The sequence below is a fragment of the Notolabrus celidotus genome, chromosome 5 (genome assembly GCF_009762535.1).
Source record: "Notolabrus celidotus isolate fNotCel1 chromosome 5, fNotCel1.pri, whole genome shotgun sequence".
Classification (NCBI taxonomy): Eukaryota; Metazoa; Chordata; class Actinopteri; order Labriformes; family Labridae; genus Notolabrus; species Notolabrus celidotus.
In genome coordinates, this window is record NC_048276.1 from 14,330,441 (window position 1) to 14,347,647 (window position 17,207).

The 17,207-nt window shown below is 37.0% G+C and overlaps 2 protein-coding genes across 2 annotated transcripts in view; one reads left to right on the plus strand and one right to left on the minus strand.

Moving 5' to 3' along the window:
• The window catches only part of gria3a (glutamate receptor, ionotropic, AMPA 3a), a 106,865-nt gene extending 97,834 nt beyond the window's left edge, over nucleotides 1-9,031 (plus strand). The window contains exons 13-14 of the mRNA XM_034684141.1: nucleotides 7,514-7,623; nucleotides 8,817-9,031. Of these exons, the coding sequence (XP_034540032.1) occupies nucleotides 7,514-7,623; nucleotides 8,817-8,923 (217 nt within the window). The 3' untranslated portion in view covers nucleotides 8,924-9,031. The remainder of the gene's footprint in view (nucleotides 1-7,513; nucleotides 7,624-8,816) is intronic.
• A 4,567-nt stretch (nucleotides 9,032-13,598) lies between these two features.
• Nucleotides 13,599-17,207, minus strand: part of thoc2 (THO complex 2) — a 28,108-nt gene continuing 24,499 nt past the window's right edge. Inside the window, exons 34-39 of the mRNA XM_034684142.1 lie at nucleotides 16,922-17,053; nucleotides 16,717-16,783; nucleotides 16,458-16,603; nucleotides 16,184-16,260; nucleotides 15,426-15,472; nucleotides 13,599-14,453 (exon numbers count right to left, since the gene is read on the minus strand). Coding sequence (XP_034540033.1) covers nucleotides 15,445-15,472; nucleotides 16,184-16,260; nucleotides 16,458-16,603; nucleotides 16,717-16,783; nucleotides 16,922-17,053 — 450 coding nt within the window. The 3' untranslated portion in view covers nucleotides 13,599-14,453; nucleotides 15,426-15,444. The remainder of the gene's footprint in view (nucleotides 14,454-15,425; nucleotides 15,473-16,183; nucleotides 16,261-16,457; nucleotides 16,604-16,716; nucleotides 16,784-16,921; nucleotides 17,054-17,207) is intronic.

A 17,207-nucleotide genomic window follows, 5' to 3' on the forward strand; every position in this document is an offset into this window, starting at 1 on the left:
GGAGGAGAAAAGGCCCAGTTATGTGTGAAAAGTGCAGGAGCAGGTCGTTAGAGGATCAGGATATAGATTTTAAACATCCTAAATGTACTTTTGACAGACAGTGGTTAGATCTATATTTTTGGTCTGTAGTAATGAAAGATAGAAACCATCTTTTCCTCTGCCTTTTATACCTACAGGCCAAAATGAAAGGTGTGTATCTTCAAAGGTAGCCTTCAAGTCAGGGTGATTAAAGCTAAATTGAATTTAGAGTTATGGTCAAACCTCCAAGTCAAACTTTATATGCACTCTCCACTCTGCCGCCTGGGTGTTAGGGCAGGCACGGGGAACAGCGTTGTCTTGAGGGGACTAAGCATCGCAGGCAAACGTGAGAATTCTAATGACAGACTGACAACTAACGGTCCAAACTTTTCTGTCCAACATCCTCTCACTGAAATCCAGCGTTAAGACTGACAGACACCTTTGGTTGGTCTTGACCCAAGGCCAGTCAAAGGCTATCCATGGCCACCCTGACCTGGTAAACCCTGCAATGTTAGAGAGTAAGATGTGACCAGGGGCCTCATTTGTACAAGAGAATTTGATTTGAATCTGACTTTTGTATTGGATATTATTTCAAAGTGTGCAAAAAGTGGTTCATAGCTTACATTCAGATGTTAAAGTGAGACTATGTGACTTTTGCTGAAAAGTGGCCACTAGTGGCCAAAAGATGCAATTACAGAAGACTTAATTTTTCCAGATTTGTACCTAAACCTTTGAAATGTTTGTCTTTGACATCTTCATACTGAGTGTTACTATCAAATAAGTAGGGCAGAGTTTTGGAATTAGAGACCTGACTGTCAGTTATCCATTCCCGGAATTTTTTTAAAAGAAAATTTCATTGAAGCCTACAGAACGTTCATTGAAAATTCTCTAAAATTCCAATTGACAATTTCCATTTTAAAGATGTGAAAGTTCTTGAGAGTTCAGAATTTTATTCTTGAAATTTCCTGAAAAGTTTTACAAATATTGCTACTGAAAACTCCTGAAAGTTTCTGATAACTTCCATTAAAAGTTTATAAAAGGCTCCTGAAAGTTATAATTATTAAAGGAAAGCTGTAATTAGTAAGTGTTTGTTTGGCCCTATCAGTGAAGTGAATACTGAAATAGGGCTGAAATGGTTATAAATTTAACATTTCATTTGAAGTTGATTATCTCTTCTTTTTAAATTCACTAAGTCTCACTTTAAACATTGTGTTTGTACAAGAAAAGAAGAGTTTAATATAAGAGTAAGTGCTTACTTAATTATCACAGAGTTTTATTTAAATTCTGTCTCAGTTTCAGAGCTGTGCACACTGAATTCAGCTCAGCAGAAGTGATGGGATCTTTTCCACTTGATCTAAAACATATCGACACTGAATGGGCTATTTTCAGTCAAATCCCTTGTATAACCTCTATATAAATGAGGCCCTTGATCTTGTGTTTCAGACAGCAGGGCGGGTGCAGTAAGAGCCCGACAGTGGATCCATCTCTGCCTCTGCTCTTCAGCTTGCATCATGACCACAGTACACTCGGCACATTGTGAGAGAAGAGACAAGGCAAAACTTTGCTGTTATTGACTCGAGTCATCCATCCCTGAGTGAGCAGGAGATGGATACTTCCAGTGGGATAACACAAAGAGAATGTCTTCTCTCGCTGGCAATTTGCCCTGACCCCTCGGTTAGAGAGAGACAGAGTAGAAGATGAGTGTGACTCTACCACATCTGACTGCCACATTTCTACGGCCTTATTTCACTTTCAGAAATGCACTTGTGGGTAATTTAACAATAAGATGGTAATATATTGTATGTAACTACCACTGAGAAAATTAGACTTCATCAAAGAAATTCATCATGAAATCAAATTCAGTACTTATATTTATTTAAATCAGAAATCAATGGCGATATTTTATTGTTTTTATTTTCAGAAAGCTCGCTAAAACGAAACAAAACTCCATTCAGAACATATCTTCTAATGTTATCTTCTAGGTATTTTCATTTTACAGAGCTGGACGATATTGAATTATGACATCATTTAGGGTAATTTAAATTCATACTGTGTGATGTTTTTATTTTTATTAGGCATCATACAGTATGTGCTCTATGTCTTGATTTGGCCATGAGAGTCAGTTTTGTGCATGTGTTTGTCATGTGAGTTATTTCGTGTGCTTATTAATGGTCTTAGATGCTGTTGTCTTGTTTTGCAGACAGACTGAAAGGTGCAGTTCTGATGTGACTGTAAATATGTTAAGTTAAGCCTTTAAGACAGGCCTCAGAAAACACACAGGAGTGGACACAATATGAAGAAACACCTGTAAAGTGTATCAAACCCAATATAACAATAAATGTTATGTTTGTGAAGCTTATAGGTCTCATTAAACACATTACAAGTAAACTGTACAAAAATATACTATAGTGTTATTCATACGTCTCTGATACAACATCAATGGAACCTGAAGAGGATCAATTAAACTTCACAAATATAACACTTATAGCACTTGCTGTTGTATTTCATTTTAATAGGCTTTAACAGTTGTTCATCATATTCTGTCCATCCTGCCTGTGCTTAACCAGGAGTTGGATTCACACCATGTTTATTAATTGTTTAACACAAAATTAGACTTTTGAGAGAGCACTAAGTTTACACCAAAGTTGTAAGGGAGTGCAGGCATAGGCTGTACAAAACATGGGTGTAGTCTCAGTCTCAACTCAACTCAACTTTATTTATATAGCATATTTCATACATAAAAACATGCAGCCAAAGTGCTTCACAGAATAACAGAGACAGAAAACAACAGCAATGGTAAAAGTATAAAAGGTAGGATTATAAATAAAATACTTGAAAATAAAATCAATACAGTGAAATTAATAAAATAAGTGATAGTGGAAAGAAATGTTAAAAATAAGGTAGAGTTAACAAGATCAGGTGAATACAAGAAATAAATAGATAAACAAATAATTAAATAAGATAAATATATATCAAAGCAATGATTCAAATTATAATGGTTAAAATGATATTAAAAAAATAATGCATTCCAGGGCTAAAAATTAATTACTCCAAATTAAAAGTTAGATTAAAAAGGTAAGTCTGAAGTGAAATCACCCATTGGTTTCTGAGGCAGAGTTTTGGAGCCCAGTGATAGCAATAGTCACCTTGGAAATGCTGACTCAGTTAAACTTTCTGGTGATCTAGCAGGAGGCAATGAGACATTCCTTATGTTCCTGGCTAATAGCTACTGTGCCCATATGTTCAGTCAAGTCAATTGCTCCCCTAATTATACCTAATAATGCAAAACATGTAGCCTTAATGTCTTCCAAACAAATGAGTTATAAAATAATTCACTCTAGTTCAACGTATGGAAAGAGAAATGGGCAATTTAGACCAAAATAGATTTTTGTACCAGGCTGTAAACATTTTTATTACCGCTGTAAATTTTTTTTTTACATCAGGCACATTTCTATAAAAAGTACCCAGAACTTTAAGTTCCAGGAGCTTCTCTTCCAGGAACTAAATTGTCCCGATGGCCCGCGTTTGCACTGTGGCCTGAGGTCCTGTGATGATTATGATATGATTATGCAAATCGGGCCAATGACACATAAATGCAGTCACTTGCACAGTTCTTTATTCAAGTCTCGGTTTAATTTTAGAATAAAAAAGTGACACATCACGTTGGCAGCAGATAAGCTTTGATTATTCAGGTGACAAGAAATATGTGCTCATCTGTGATCTCCCTTATGTGCCTCTACGTGTCTGCCCCGATGTCTGCTCAGCTAGGGCCTAGGTGTTAACTTGCAACCATTTTTAATGTCCAAGAGATTGTTTCCAGAAAAGACCAACTCCTGTAACGGTTCAAACACCTGAAGCATCCTCTGAGACGGAAAGTATAACACATAAAAAAGAGTCATGATTCATGTAGGTACAGAGTAGGGTTATAATGATCAATAACATCAGGGTTACACAGGATCCGGGATCCAGTACGATCTCTCTCCCTGTATGAGATCTCCTTCTTGTGAGTGTGTTTTTCTCTGTGGACACAGCCACCAGTGTTGTAAATTAAGGACCTGTTTTTGATGTAAATGAGATCATCTGCAGGCATTGCCTCTAAAGTTCCCGGTCCTTTGAAAAGTACTACCCCCAAGCAGGGATTTGTCAATTACCTGTAACTAAATTTAAGACCCTGGCGCCTGGTATTGAAACCCTCAGAGTTCCTCAAGGGGCTCCTAGTTCCAGGGGAAAGTTCTTGCTGTCAAAAAGCACCTTTGGGTATTAATGCGATCTCCTGGGCTATTGGAGCCAGCCCTTAATTGTACACTTGAGGAACAACAGTCTGTAGCACGTCCACATTGGCTTTGATTATTTAATACTAGAGGTTGCCTCTTGAGAGTTGGTCATATTTAGGGTTTCTTGCTTGCAAAGCAAACAGACAACCTAGCAATATTTACTGTACTTTTTGTTCCTATTCTTTCATTTTGCAGCATTGCCCAACCATGCAAAACTAAACAACCAGAAAAATAAATCCAAAACATTACAGTTGGTCATGGCCTCTGAGTTTTTGCAAATGAAGGAACATTTTGTCATAGAAATGTATAGAAAATAGAGAAAGTCAGAGCTTAAATGTAGTCATCTTTGAGAACATACACCACAGAAGCATAATACAAAGTTTAAACAGGTTGCAAAACTTGACAGTTTATTTGACTAAAGATGCATTTTGATAGCTAGCACAGTTTTCATGAAATAGGGGTTATGCTTTGAGCTCTAAAATCGATTTAAAATTTTACAATGAGTGTGTATTGAGGTAATGTGGCAAAGCATCTTTCAAATATCTTCAAACACATCCTCACAGTTTTTCTCTGTAGCCCACACTTTTCACTCCGAACTGAAGATTTTATCCTCAAACAGTTTGAAAAACATTTAGTTCACACAGCATTTTGAGGCAGAGTGAGTTTACAGGTTTGGCACAAAAAGCTTCCAAAGCAACAGGAGCGCCAGCTAACTGCCCTTCTGCTCCAATGTTAAATGAGGCCAGGAATTTCCTGAGCAAACTACACTTTTGAAATCTGCTCCTGTGTTCGCAGTTTTAGTACCACAAACTTGAAAACCAGATCAGCTTGTTCAGCAGACTTTTACATGTCCAGAAAAAAACTCATTTGGCAGACCGGAGACTGAGCTCAACCTCAAAGTGCCTTTGAGAGTTAATTTTTCATCTTTTCTCCCTCAGCTTTAGATATCTGAGCCGTTGAATGACTGCTGTTACACCCTTCTGCTGACCCATCTCTTTTACCAGGAAACCTCAATTACCAAAGCAACCATGTCCACACATTCAAGTGTGTGTATGTGGTTGTATATGTTTCTCTTTGGTCTGTTAACCTATTATATAGAAATTATAGATTTTTTTTTACAGGGAGAAATCAATGAACGTGTCATATTTAGTCCTGAAGATACTCTAGCAACTCTATATCATGTCAACGTTTATTCATCCTTGAGGAAATGACATAAAATTGGGCCAGTTTGATTAAATCTGATTTGTCAACTGGACTCCAAATCAAAAATCTTTTGCATAATCAGAAAAGACAGGCCCTTCTGATTTCAGCTGCTGTATCCTGTGGGCTGGTGACTTAACTTCATGTTCTGTTTAATGTCTTCAGCATTATTTTCTAATGATCATAATATATAGTGGGCCTGTCATTTCAATAAGTTTTATAATGTCATTACTGTGCATTATCTGCAGGGTATTGTGCAATTAATTTCCCATTTTTTAAGGTTAGAGTATTAAACAAGTCACAAATTAATAGATTCAAGACTAGTGCATAAGGTTTTTTATAACATCCTTATATATAAAATGTGGGAAGGCTAGTGTGAATGAATACTGACGAGATCAAGAGTGAATTATGATTGTTTTAAATAGTTTAGAGAATGGAAAATAAATAAAGAGTATATGTATTGACATATTTATGAAAATGATATTAAGCCTAAAGTGAAGCATATACTTTGAATAGATCAATATTCAAATTCATAAAGATACGGTCTACATTAACTTAACTCTGAATGTTATTTTGTTTCCTGATAAGACATGATTCAGTCTGAAGTTTTTCCAAACTGTAAGTCCGGTCAGTGCTCTCCATCACATTATTCAAAGGACCATGGCCTCCACCTGGTGGCCTGTCTGAGGTCTCAATCTGATGACCAACACATGCAGTAGATCTATCATTTATAATAAATAGAAAAAGGAGAGTTATTATAGAACAGATAACACTAACCTGTTTCTGTGAAGCAGAGCAAATATCAAATCACAATCATTTTTATGTGACTAAAAGTTATCCGACTGAGGAAAACTAGAACAAAATGTGTGAAGATGAAGAAAAGTGAACATTGTTGTGTCTCTACAATACATCTGAAACTGATTCACAAAGTGTGAGAATCTTTTTAGTTCACATTCAGATTACTTCCTGTCCATTTGTTGTTGCATTCACGTTCATGAACTTTAAGTTGTAATTTGCCTTCGTCATCATAACTCTGCCTTTCAAACAGCTCTGCCTGCTGAACAGGACTTCAGATCATCTACATCATTATGCATGCTTTCTCAATGTTGGCTTTTACTTGTTTTAACAATTAGATATCTTGATTTGTATTCTATTTGACACACCAAGAAAACAGTGGTGAATACAATATATTTGATGATGTTGGATTACAACCTTTATTCTTTTTTTTTGGATGACTTTTTTTTCTGAAAGGAAATAAGCCTAGAAATTTATCAGTCACGGAAGTCAAGTGTAATGTCTTGCAAAACAAAAGCCTCCAAACCATGGCTCCCTTTGTGAGGGAACTGAGAAAAACGGGTCTAATAACAGCATTTTGTTGACACCACCTGTTTTGATTTAGAAAGAACCACTGACTTAAGATAGATGAACAAATAAATCACAATCACTTTTAAAATTTGATCTAAATTCGCACTTTGCTCTCCTCATTGGTTCAGATATTCCTCCATGTGGGGATCATAGTGAACTCTGTGGTTTAAAGGGGTGATTTTGTGAGACATTAGCCTCTAATAGTTAGTAATGAATTGGACTGCAGTGTTTTGTCTGTTAGTCAAGAAAGGGTTCCTGTTAGATCCACCTTGCTAAACATCAAAAAGGCTGCCCATAGCAAAACCAAAAAAGACAAAGTGCCCTCAGCAATAACTGCCTCGTTTCCTTTCATTCTGCAAAGCTATGCAGCAGCTGCTTTATTCTGCAAGTTCAAATCTTTTCTCTTCTTGTGATCAGTGTGTGCCGATTACTCAAAGCGATATAGGTGGGGTCTGGCATGCTAGGGTAGTCATGGATTATGAAAAGTCATATATTATACATACATTTATACGTATACTGTAGTGTTGCCTGCTATCTGTGATGTGTTGGCCAGGACCCTACTCTATCGCTTTGCACAGTTTAAAGTAGTTTTTTAAAAAGTTGAATAACATAAAATAACATAATTAAATGTTATTTATGTTATTTCCCACGTGAAGAACTCCTGTAAACCTTGCAGTATTGAAACTCAGTGAACAAGGCATCTTAGACAAGCTGAAAAACAAATGGTGGTACGATAAGGGTGAATGTGGAACCAAGGACTCTGGAAGTAAGGTCAGTCGCTGCAGGTCTTTTTACACTGATTCCAAAATGCATTTTGACCCAACTGTTCATATGCAAACATCGAAAAAACCACACATTTTCTGTCAGACATGATATATACATCTGGATACTTACCTGTCTGCTCTCACAGTTACATGTGAAAGATATACAAATTTAACCAGACACATAGTCTAATTCATGTACACTGTGGTCATAATTCATCACATTGACATTATTTCATTGTATGCAGACGATACCAGAGTTAAAAACTGCAGCATGATCGCACACATTTTTTATTCATACCATAAAAATTATGAAAGTTGAACCATAGAATTGAAACCATTATACTGCTATTGTTTCAGTCCAAACTTGTATTGAAATGTAGTTTATTGGTGTTCATCATTTGTATGCAAATTGCACCTTTAAGTCCAAAACAAACTACTAGTTCCCACCCAAAGGCATCCTTGTTCTCAGAGTCCAAACTGACCTTTAAACACCATAAACAGCACAACACAGGCAAAATGCCTTCAGTAGTCAGGTCTTATAGTTAAAAGTATCACCTTAAGGAACAAATTGTAACCCTTTTAATTAACATAAATCAGCCTGTTAACTGACTTTTAAGACCGACAGTTTTTAATCTACTGCTATTAGGACTACAGAATCCCCTTAGGGTTAGAATGCAAATGGTAAAACACATAAATTAATTTCAATATCAATGTTTGGCTCTTAATAGCAGCAAAATGGTTCAATTCTCCCTTCACAGCTTGCCACTTTGATTGTACAAATGCAAATGTGTTGAAGTTGAGCAGCTTTGATTTAGAATCGAGGGTTTAATCTGTAGACCTGTACGACCACGACCGCCTTCCTCTAGATGTGGTCTCGTAAAATGAGTCCACAAACAGGACAGATAGAAACTCTCTCTACATTCACCTTAACAGCTCTTTAGGGTAGAAATAACCTGGGAGGGGGGATTAGACAGATTTAAGTTGTTCTAATTTATCTTACTCTTTTAGACTAATGTAGGCATCTGTATCTCAGAGGGTTTTTGTAGACACAGTTAGCAGCCTCTTAAGTTACTGTGTAGTCCTAGTGCAGTAGGATGTTACAGATAGGATCTGTGTTTGTGTGAGTGTGCATGTTAGAAGTCAGCTCCATTGTGCCAGTTAAAGAGGTCTTAACGGTGGTCTCTACCTCCCCCAGGACAAGACAAGTGCACTAAGTCTGAGCAACGTGGCTGGAGTCTTCTATATTCTGGTTGGAGGGTTGGGCCTGGCTATGACTGTGGCTTTGATAGAGTTCTGCTATAAGTCACGGCAAGAAACCAAAAGACTGAAGCTGGCAAAGAATGCTCAAAACTTTAAGCCAGCCCCTCCAGCAAACGCCCAGAATTTTGCCACGTATCGTGAAGGCTACAACGTGTACGGGACAGAGAGTGTGAAAATCTAGAAGGTATGTGCTTCACCGTCGTTTGATTTTTTTCATTCATCAACTGAAACATCAAACAGGTATATAGTAGGTTTAGCTATTCTCTTATTTCAGTTCCCATGTTACCAACAAAGATTTATATTTATTTATCTATTTATTTTTAATGTCATATGTGTTGTGCTCTTTTGAAGCTACAAGTTTTACATTTTGGCCACTGTCAGCCTTTTAGCTAATAGGCTGGTATGGCACAGCATGTCTGCCTATATTGTAATTCTTAATGCCTTTAATCACTGAAAGGGCTCAAGTGTCAGACCACACTTTGTAAAGTTGTGCACGGAAACAAACGTTTTTTTTGCCACAGGGTCAACAGGCAGAGGTGAAATGTACCAGACTCCTTTCTGGAGATTGATTTGGTACGACGTGTAGGATTGGGTTATCCCTGGCGTCGCTTTTGCAAAGAAAATGATTGTTGTTATGGGGTTTTGACCAATCAGAAGCAAGTATCTAATACAGGTTTTGTCTCATTTTTAATTTTAAGACCAACTCACTTTTGAATGAACAATCTAACTTCGGTACAGTTACCTCATCTTTTGAAGGCAGCAGGGACACTCAGGTGTTTTTATGAGGAACAACCCAAGACAACTATTCCTTTTAACTTTTCTTTTGGCACTGCAGGAGTGAAGATGCGTGGATTCCCACTGGAGCGTCTGGATGGAAACAGCCACTGTGTGTGACCCCGACACCCCGAGGCTGTCATCCTGGAGGCGACAGCCCTCTTTGTCATCAGCTTGGACTCAAGCCTAACACTCAACAAGTGCTCATTCTGGGCTGTGAGGCCCATCACACTAACAGGGCAATGACGCAACCGGACTTTTGCTTCTGCAAACATGAGATTTGCCTCTTGTAGTGCCTTATGGAGCATTCGGGCGTCATGGCAATGCAACTAAAAATTAAATAACTTGAAAAATTTGAAAATAGTCCATGGAAAGTTTCAAATGACAATTAGATGAACTGTTGTAATTTCAGTTGTTTTGTATTTTGAAGAAGAAGAAGAAAAAAGCCATGATTTGCGATCAAAGCGTCCTGGAGTACTTATATGAAGTCATTTGATCCTTTACAGACATATTTTTGTGGTGAAATCTTCAGTTGGATATATGTTATATTTAGTGAAGTAAAGTCCTTTTCTTGTTTTAATATAAGACTATTTTCAGTTTCATAATATTTAGGACAAGCATCAATGAATAGGTTTAAGCAATGATTACAATAACAACATTTTACCCCCATTTTTACTCAGAAAATATCAATACTATGAAACTGTTTAGGTTGTTCTTTTAAAGCCTGTTGGACATTACACAACTGACTCTGTGTTCATTTAGATGCCTTTGTTTGAAGTCAACCATGCACATTTGTTTCAACTGCCACTATTTTGAAACAAAAGACCATTTTTTATTGAAATGAGGTCCGCTTTAAATCACTTAGTGCCATACTGTTGGAATCAAAAGCATTATAAGTCCTTGGAGAGTGAACCTCCCTTTTATGTTTCATCATATTCAAATGGTTTAACTGAGCGTATGGTTTACACTTTGTACACACTTAGAAGCTGTTCTCATGTAAATGCAGTATCTGCAGCTGTGAATCTTAACATTTTTGGTAAATGATAACACACCATGGCTTCTTTGGTTGTGATGAGCTTTCTGTGTCGATGCATTATGCAGACTTTGAGCCGGGGAACTACTGTACATTAAGGGAAGGAGAGCTTCAAATGAAACATTTTGTCTGTTTGTAGAAGTGAACTTTTTATAAACTGAGGGAAAAAACCTACAAATGCTACAAACCATGTACGCCTACATTTGTTTAGTATATCAGACGTTCTCATCTGTTTCTCCCCAGATTAAGTGCATGTGAATTTGGTGATAGTTTGACCAAACTGCAACTCAAAAAGGGACCCTGGTTTTAGAGATCGTCTGATGACAGCATCTGATCCAGTTTGGTTTTAGTTTTTCCAATTCATTTGTAAAGGTACCTCAACCATGAGAGTTGCATGTGTGGACACAATGAACCTCTGTGGAGAGGTCATGTACAAAGATTTTATTACATTTCCTTAATAAAAGCAGGTTTATATTCATCTTTGGACTTTATATCTACTGTCATTTATCAACCAGAAGAATTTGTTTCTTGTGCTGCAGGTTTGGATTTACAACATGCAAGTCTGACAAACAGGATTTTTCTACTAACATGCCATGAATTCCCTTGAGTCATGTTTGTGTGGAAGCCCAATATAAAAATATAAGACTTATTACCAGACTTTTATTTTATTTATCTGCTTTTTTTTTTTCTTTTCTTCCAAGGTCAGCTCAAAAAACTTTTCTCAACATGCTGAAGATCCAAGTCCCAGTGTTTTACATGCATTTACATTAACTATTCAAATCTGCTACTTAGAGCTGTTTTACATACACATTGGTGACACTGTAGTCTATGAATCAAATCTTAATTTTGTGACATAAATTAGATTCTGTATTGATCAACTATGAATAGGCTTTTTTTTTTAAATAAAACTATATTTATAAAGAAATGAGTCCTGACCATTTTAATCTAATGATGATGAGCCTAGCTTGAGGATCAGGAAGATGACACACTATATAAGTATAGAAGTGCCTCAGTGTTTTGAATAAGGATGGATGAAACAAAGTAATTGGATCAGACAATGCTGTGAGAGATACTGTTGGTGAGTTATTATCGATCTATTTTAATTAGGGTTGTCAGCATACCGTGTTCTTATGATACAGTTGAAGTCAGAAATTAACACGTTACTGTGTTTTAAACCTACTTTAACTTGACCTCCTGGGGCAAGCTGCTCAAGACAAAGTATGGCAAGTATAAATGGTAACAATGTACAGTGGCGCTGTATAGGGAGGAAAAGTTAGGATGATTCTAAGGGCCCATGACTGACAGGGGGCCTGAAAATAATATTTTAAAAAAAAATAAAAAATCATATTTCATATTTTATGCAGAATAAGGTAATTTAAAAAACGGTCCTGTTGTCTTCATAAACTGTATTATCATATTGTTTGTCATGTTGGGGTCAATTGGATCCTGGAAATGTGGTTACAACAGTTGCACGGGGTTCTTGTGGCCTTTGGTGATGGGGCCAAAAATCCCTGGCGGCACCCCTGACAATGGTGGCCCTGAAGGGCAAAACACAACACATTACAGAAAACACGACATTCTACAAAACACAACATTTCAGAAAACGGAAAAGGTAGAGACAACACTTCTAAAATTTAAACTGATTCGGAATAGTAATTGTGTTTTGCGATATGTTGCGTTTTGTCTTTCAGTGATGGTCACAAACCATAGACTATAAAATATGGACGCAGTATCCGTGACATCACCCATCTGTTTTTGAAGCGTTGTTTTGAAGCCAGTCGGCGTCAGCAGCCATATTGCTGCTGTCGAGTGATTGTACAGTGTTCCCGCCTGTCAATCAAGTCAGCTGTGCCTCTCATTGGAAGACTCGTAATCTCAATATCTTCGAAATTGCCGCGTTAGAATAAAATTAACCCCCCCCCCACAGTGTGTGCCGATCAAGAAATTAGCTATCCAGACTACACTCGTCTTTTGTACCAGGCTGTAAACATGTTTATTTCTGCTGTAAAGATCGGCTTTTTTGAATTGGTGTGTATGTGACTTCCGGAGCCAGCCTTAAGTGGATCCTCGATGAACTGCAGTTTTTAGCACTTCCACATTGGACTCATGTTTTTAGACCGGAGGTTGTCGCTTGTCACAAACCTAAAAAATCAATAGTTTGACATCACTTATTTTTATGAAACATACTGTAACTAACATGTTTCAGGAGCATGGACATTTCTGAAGTTATGGAGACGACTGATTTTTTTTTTTGAGGGGGGGTGATGCAGCTCTAGTTTTAAATGCCTGTGTATTAATTATTTTATGGGATCTTTAATTGTTGGAGTCAAGTTGAATTCATTAGCACTTGTTGATTTTTAATAAACTTGCCCAAAGAACCTCTTAAACATCAATGACTGAAAAACAAAATTACCTTTTGGAAAACTTTATTTACCATTTCATTTATTCTTGGCTTACCTATGGACAATTTTCATGTTTGAAAACAACATATCTTGAAAAGTTATTTTAAGTGGTTTTGAGAAACTATTGAACCTATTAGATAAAGAGTGACCTCCTGATTCCTTTAGTGACATATAAGGGAGTTGAGAGAACTAGCTGGATGGATTTACATTTCCTAGTAACAGTTACAGTTCATGTGGGGAAAAGGAATCAAATTCACTATCTCTTTTGAAAGCTCCAGTCATTTAAATTCCAGGACTTTCCAACTCATCCATTGAGTTATATCACTGTTCTTACAGGTCACATGAGAAACTAACAAAAATGTATATCTTATAATAATAAATGATCAAAATGTTTCTCCATCTTGTTTGTGCAGTACATACAGTATAGTGAATAGTGTTCCCCGATTCACCTTCTGTTGATCATCAGTTTTCTGTTTGAGGAGAAGACAAAGAAACGGAGGACACAACATCAAAGTGACACACTAGGAAAACTATTATTTATTGGTTTTTGTTTTTTTTAAAAAAGCTTACACTCATTGAGTACAGCAGATAAAATCTCCAAAAGTCATTTCGAAACAGACGTATTTGGAGTACAGAGCTTCAGATTCTTTTGTCTGATTTCTTTACAATTCTACATTTGAGTCAAGGTCGAACTGGCATTTTTATAAATTATGTAAAAACCTGATTAACACAAAATCACAAAAGGACTGTAAAGAACATTGAAAAACAAAAAAAAGAAAAGAAATAACATGATGTGAATTTCATGTTACTCTCTTTATTATTGTACACAATATACAAACTGGTCCTTTGTTTCGGTTTCCTCACTCACGTCTACGGTCTAACTGGGATTAAAAGGTGGAGATAAATAAATAAAAATTATCTAAGTATCTCAAAAAGGATATGAGGTAAGTGATGGAAAGCATGTTAATTCCAATAAAACAAGCAAAAAGCAAAAGCCTGACAACGTACAAAAACATACAAATTCTCAAGCATAGGATTATTGAATCCATGACCAGGTGTCATCGAGAGATCATTTCATACAATAACCACTTCTCTACTCAGAACAATAATAACCATGTGATCAGAGCAGCACATTGTGCCCATAATGGATAATAAAAAAGAGAAAGAAAAATAAACATATTCCAGCTAACTTGCTGTATACTGAAATGGAAAAAATATTGAGGTGATCTGAACGTCCAAAAAACTACAGCTAACACTGGAGAGGGGAGTTTACAGCAAAACAACACGGGCAAAATGAGAGTTAAAGACAGGGCACAGGTGGAGCTGCAGGTGTCTCGCAGATAAAAACACAGCTTCTCCAGTTCTGCAGAGGAGCAGAGAAAACACGTCAAACACTGAGCACAGAGAGGGCGTATTCAGAGCTGTTTACAGAGAGGCTGATACAGTTACAATTTTAAAAAGATAGACGACAACAGCAAGTCATAAAGCCCATCGGCCTTCTAGGGGTGAGTATTGCCAAGAACCTCATGATACGATACACATCACAATACGATAGTATCGCAGTATCGTAGATATCACAATATTGTGACGTAGTGATATTCTACCCAGTAAACTAAGAAAAAATAGAGTTAGTGTATATGTAAATCACACAATATTACTCAAAATTGAAAGGACAAATTAAGTCAAAACTATTTGATTGAAAACAACTTTTCCACTTTATTGTTTTTGAAATACTGAAGTTGTATTTTAGTTCCAACTCGGCTAAAATGTGAAGTTTTATCATTACAAAAATATTGATATTAAGAGTTGAAATATCGAGATCATATTTGAGGTCAAAGTGTCACAATATATTGCTGTATCGATATTTTTTCACACCTCTACTCCCTTCTAACAAATGGGACGAGTCAAACTTCAATTTTAAAATCTATATCAATTATTTTCTTCTCAAACATGGTCTGTGTCTCTACAAACGGTTCCTATCATGCTGATTTATGACACTGTTAATTTTTGTTTTTTTGGAGAAGCCAAGTTTGAATTACTCATTTGAAACTAGACTCATAAAAGGATGGCGCAAGTCCATGATGGACAGGTCTGTTGTCAAATGTGGATCCTGCAGTGCAGTGTACTCTGAATTAGCAGAGGAGGAACAGCAAGAGGAAATAATGTGTAATTTGTCAAACTGATGTGAATCTGTTACACCGTGGACTGTACCAGCCAGAGAGATCTCCACTACTTCCCAAACCGTTAATGTCACCACCAGCCCAACATGAACAATAGGAAGAGATGCATTGTCCATCCATCTCTGTATACAGTCAGTGAGCTGAATGTGTCTTACCTTCACTGGTCAGTGCACATTATCTGTGCTTGTCAGAGGATTTATGAGTATCACTGTTAAGGGAAATTAAACATTGATCACAGACAGAATGTGAATTATTGATATCTCATAAAAAATATGTTTTATCACAGAGAAGAAGAGCCCAACCACACTCCAGCCAAGCCTGCTTTTATTTTCAGTATCAAAGTGTGGGAGCAGAAGGCTGTTGGACACTGACATTACATCAGACACAAAGTTTTTTTTATCCATTACAGTGAAGGAAAATACCCGTGTCCACAGCCGTGTGAGCAAAATTCTTTGGAACACAATGGCTCTTAACACGTCAGCTAGATCCAAGTCAGAGAGCACGAGTGTAACTCGGCTCATTGTATCAGAGGGGTTAACAGTTATTGGCTTACAGTTTAATGATCAAATTAGTTGTGGGTTATTGTTATAATTATATTACAAGCAAGTATTACAAGGCCGCTGCCCAGTTCGCAGCACAATACGACAACTGCTGTAACTGTGTGCAGTAATTGCTATGAGGATTGTACGTGACACACAAAAGGTCTCTGTCTCTAAATGGAAACTAGAAGGAAAACAAATGTACTGACACTAACGCACAACTGCACAAATATTTAGTTTTTAAATTGCTCTCATGAAATCAAAAAAGAACAAAAAACAAAAAAGGAGAGTGCATAACTTTAAACCTCTAAATCTTTGCACCAAACCGTACCCACGGCCCAGAATTGAGGTTCAGGCATTACTTTAAAGGATATTGTTTTTTCTCTTCCTTTCCACCGCTGCTGTCCCTCTTCTCTTTCTTTTCAGATTTTTCTTTATCATGTCGAGACTCCTGCAACAAAAAAAAACACAAAAAATGATGATATGAGACGGATGCATAGTAATAAAGCTACACAAATATGTAGAACATCTTCATCTTTTACAAAAAACAGAAATCTGACTAAAGATTTCCGTCTCTCTCAAAGTGGGACAGGACTCTAAAAACATATGATAGTTTAACACTGGTACAAGGTGATGAGATGAGTCTACCTTTTTTCCTCCAGAGGACGTCCGCTCAGGTTTCACAGAATCCGCTTTCTCTTTGCTGGAAGATTTGGATCTTTTGCTCTTCTCTTTCTCAGCTGAAAGCGGGGAGTCACAGGAGGGGCTTGTGCTCTTGCTGTTTTTTGAGGAATCTGAGGAAAAAAGATTGATTTTGAGTTTTTCTGTGTTTGATACTTCATTTTGTTGCACTTCATTTCCTGGATGTATGGCGTCCAATATATGGAATAGTCAATAATAAACATACTGGTTCCATTCTCGTCCTTTTTGCGCTTGGATTCTTGGCTCGCCTCGCGGTCATTGACAGCTTGGTCCTGAGGATGGAAAATCCAACTTTCAGATCTAACTTCTACATGTGAACAGGTTCATCTATTTCTTGTTATGTGACTGTCATGAACACGAACAGTACACTGAAGACTGAACATAGATCAAAGGTCTTGTAAAATACTGACTCGTTTCCTGTCTTTTCGCTCCTTCTCCTCTTTCTTCTCTTTGGATCGGCCTTGTGTGTTGTCGGACTCTTTCTTCTCCAGCTCCCTCTCTCTGCTCTTGGACCGGGCTACTGAGTTGTAGGTGACGTGGTGCTGTGGAGATGATTTTTAATGAACACAACGAGACAAACAGAACTTTTTATATGATGTCAAGAGTGCCTTCAGACCATTAATAAAACCATGAATCAAGGCCAGCTCAGAACAAAGATCTGCAGAAAATCAAGTTGGAACTTGCAGGTGGATTTCA